The 3,818-nt window shown below is 34.3% G+C and overlaps 1 protein-coding gene across 1 annotated transcript; it reads left to right on the top strand.

The window, feature by feature from the left end:
- The first annotated feature begins 1,515 nt into the window (after positions 1 to 1,515).
- On the top strand, positions 1,516 to 2,331 carry LOC132167822 (transcription repressor OFP12-like). Its single transcript, XM_059578853.1, has one exon. It carries the CDS (start codon positions 1,516 to 1,518, stop codon positions 2,191 to 2,193), a length of 678 nt encoding a protein of 225 aa, XP_059434836.1. The 3' UTR covers positions 2,194 to 2,331.
- Positions 2,332 to 3,818: the final 1,487 nt, after the last annotated feature.

Below are 3,818 nucleotides of genomic sequence, written 5' to 3' on the forward strand. Positions count from 1 at the left end.
TTTTTTTTTTTTTTTTCAAGCACACATATGAGGGGTTACCTACGTGCAACGAAGCCCAATTAGGTCCTTGGGGAGCCCAACAACAATTGTTCTTAATTATATGAAGGTTAATTAGGAGAGCAAGATATGTTTATCCAGTCTAATTATGTATAGTTTTTACCAGTTACGCAGCTCGCAATAGAGCTCAATTTAAACAATTTTTTCAAATTGCATCTCCCCGCGGCCTGTGGTTCCTTTTTTTTTCTTCCGCTTTTGCTTCTTCAATGGACTCATATTGGCCAAATGGGATATATATATAAGAAAAGAAATGGTAGGGAAATTCGTAATAGTTGATCGAACAAAAAAGGTAATATATTGTAGACTTGTAGTAATGCTGTTTATGGGCAAGACAAGAAGAGATGTTAAATGTTAAATCATCACTTTTCGTGAGAATATCTCCAGAAGAATAGGCAAATCCTGGTAGAACAATCATTTTGTAGTTTTTTCCTTAGTATGAACAGTGAGTAAGTACTATAAATTTCGTTTATTATTTTCTCTTCCTTCTCTTTATTTCACACTCTCTCCCGTACAAAAGAATATTTAAAGAAAATAGAGAGTATAATAAAAAACTTGTTGCCGTGTATATAAAAAAATCAATAGTTAAAGTAAAAAATTGTACTTTTTTAATCGTTATTTTGGTTACTTTTGACGAAAATGCTATAAAAGCTTAAGCTTAAATTAATAAGAAGAGGTAAATTTAATCATTTAATCAATACTTTAATACTCTTCTCCACATTCCCCCTCATGTGTGGATTCAAAGTCTTTTTTAATATGTAAGGCCCAACATGTGAATTATTAAATTGCAAGGTGAAATGACGGAATCTGAGTTCAAACTCAAGACCTCTTGCTGACTCTGATATTATATGTTAAATCAAACTTTTAGAACAAGTGATAATTAATTGTACCAAATTACCAATGATGATTTGAAATTACTGAAAAGTAGATTACTAGTTAGAATATATTATTGTAACTAAATCATCCTGATTATATATCGTCTCCTATTTTAGGAAATCAGATATCTCGTTTAATTTCTTGATCAGTTTCAACCAATTTATCTGCCTTGTATGTGCCCAAATGTTTAGAGGAAAATAATTTTCTACAATAAATCTCATTGAGTGATGAGACCACCCCCCATATGTCCCATAGTCGCTGGTGCAAGACAACCTGTGCCTGAGAAGTACACAGTTTACTTTTGTTTTTTTGTTTTTTTGTTTTTTGGTTTTCAGTATCTCAATTCTCTGTCTGGGAATTCTATTGTAAGCATAAAGTACTTGTCACATTACTTATATCATTTTCTGCTTTATCCACCCACAACAAATGAACAAAATCATTACCTATTCATGCCTTGCTCCTTTCTCCATCCCTCCCCCTCTTTGATCATATCCTCCCCTCAATTCTCCTACAAAAAGTAGCCTACATTTATATATATATATATATATATCTTCCTCTACTCTCTTTCTCTCTCTGAAGCTGAAAATGTCAAACCTCTTTTGGAAGAACTTCCACCTCTGCTTCTCCAAACTCAAATGCCTACCCCTCATCCAATCACCTCCTCCACAACCAAACCAAGATGATCACGACCGTCCATCACCCACCTCCCCCACTACTACATCAATCACCATCAAAAACTTCAACTCAGTCTACGACCTCACCTCAGACTCCACGGTCTCCAGATCCCTCACTCACTCCACCGCCGACTTCTTCTCCTCCTCCGATGACTCCGACGACACAGACTCGCCGCCGGACTTTGCAACCATCTTCGCCTCCCAACGCTTATTCTGCTCCTCCCCCGGCCGCTCCAACTCCATTTTCGAGTCCCTAGACACTCGGCAAGACCCTGCAGACAACTCATTACCGATCACCGGAAGCGTCACAGTGCCCAAGTACTCGGTCGATCCTTACATTGATTTCCGGCGGTCAATGCAAGAAATGGTTGAAGCAAGAAATCTCATGGACGCGACAAGCGAATGGGAGTATCTGCATGAGCTTCTCTTATGTTATCTTACATTAAATCCCAAACACACCCACAAGTATATCATTCGCGCTTTCTCCGACCTTGTCATCAGCATTTTGTCGTCGTCATCTGCCGCCAATAACTGCCGGGAGCCCAAGAACCGCCGGCAGCGATATATTTCCCGGCAGTTGCAGGAGTAAAATGCATTTTATCTTTTTCTTTTTTTAATGGGAAGATTATGTTGGCGGTTGTTTTTACTTCTTTTATGGGATTTACTTTGTCTTTGGTGAAAGAAGGCGTTCCATGTAATGAAGACAAATGAAAAATGTATTTGATAATCACAAAAGCAAGGAGGCGTGGGATGTTAATGTCTCGATGCATGTTATATATTTTATATGTTTTTGTGTCTGTTATGTAAAAATTAATGTGTTTTTTCTTGTTGGGTGTTCCACAATTGGCTGATTATTATTTTACAACGGTAAAAATAAAGGGTGGCTCGGCAGACAAAAGAAAGAAAGAAAAAGGACGATGATAAAGACAACTTATATTGCATAGTTGCTTCTTTATAGGTAGGCATGGGATGTGTCTGGAGAGAGGATCATTAATTAGATGATATATTAATGTAAGGGATAAGGATCATCATCTCCATTGATGTTATTATATTTAACATATTTATTGTATAACATAATTTATATAATCATATACAATAACATTAAAATTCTTATCTTCATTAATCAACGCGCGCAATATGGTAACATAATTATTTGTTTGGTGATTTGATAACACGCACATGCATGTTTCATCCAATCTTTAGTATTTAATGACTTTCATGAGTCAAACTCTACTCGACTATAAATTTGGGGCTCACTTGGCTTCAAAGATGAAGAATAAGCAAGACAATATGTATGATTCCAAATATAATTAAGAAGAGTAATACTACATATTATAATTTCGTCTAATACTTTTAATTTTTGGATCAATCATTCTTAAATTTAAAAAATAATAATAATGGTTGAATAGATGTATAATAGCATTTCTAAATTAATTAGTGAAACGTGTTAAATTAAGTACACCCATTTAATTTTGGAAAAGCTCGTATATATTGCAAATTGGGTCCTTAAATAGGGTCTTCGACATTCAAAGCCTTGAAACTACAATTTCACAGGGTCCAACAGTTAGAGGTGTCAGGTGCAGTCTCCATTCAGTCTACAAAATACTGAGCAAAAGCATTGGAAACTGCAAAATTTGCATGGCGGAAAACAAGGTGTGATGATATATATAATTAAGAAAGTAGTGCATGTGTATGTATATATATATATATATATATATATATATAATTTTAAATGTGACAAAAAAAGGAGAGAAACAAGGGGGATCCAAAGAGAGATTATCAACAACTATACAATTAATAATATTTGTGAAGTTAGTTGGTTTAGGTAAGGTTAATACCAGACCATTTGTCCTTAAGCGTCTACATTATTAAATTGCTGAGTAAATTAATTTTGGGAAACAAGTGATGGAATTCGGTGGATTCATTGTCTAAGTTCTCCAGCTCTAAGAATTCTTAGTAGTTTTATCAAATTTTACTCACCAAAAGTACACTTTTGGTTATTTTGACAACTCACATTTTTAGAGCACTCATAGCAGCATCACTACTTTAACAATCAACTTTCACTAGTTCATTTAAATATTATTTTTCAATGATTTGTTTATTCTTTCTCTAACTTTTATATTTTTGAATGTTTGTATTTTTCTAATGGTCTATTTTAAGAATATTTGTCTTATTTTAACGGTAATATTTTTAAAAATTTGTAATATTTCCTTC

The sequence above is a fragment of the Corylus avellana genome, chromosome ca1 (genome assembly GCF_901000735.1).
Source record: "Corylus avellana chromosome ca1, CavTom2PMs-1.0".
Lineage (NCBI taxonomy): Eukaryota > Viridiplantae > Streptophyta > Magnoliopsida > Fagales > Betulaceae > Corylus > Corylus avellana.

Coding starts and splice junctions, on each gene's coding strand:
- LOC132167822 (XM_059578853.1), top strand. CDS start 1,516: ATGTCAAACCTCTTTTGGAAGAACTTCCACCTCTGCTTCTCCAAACTC.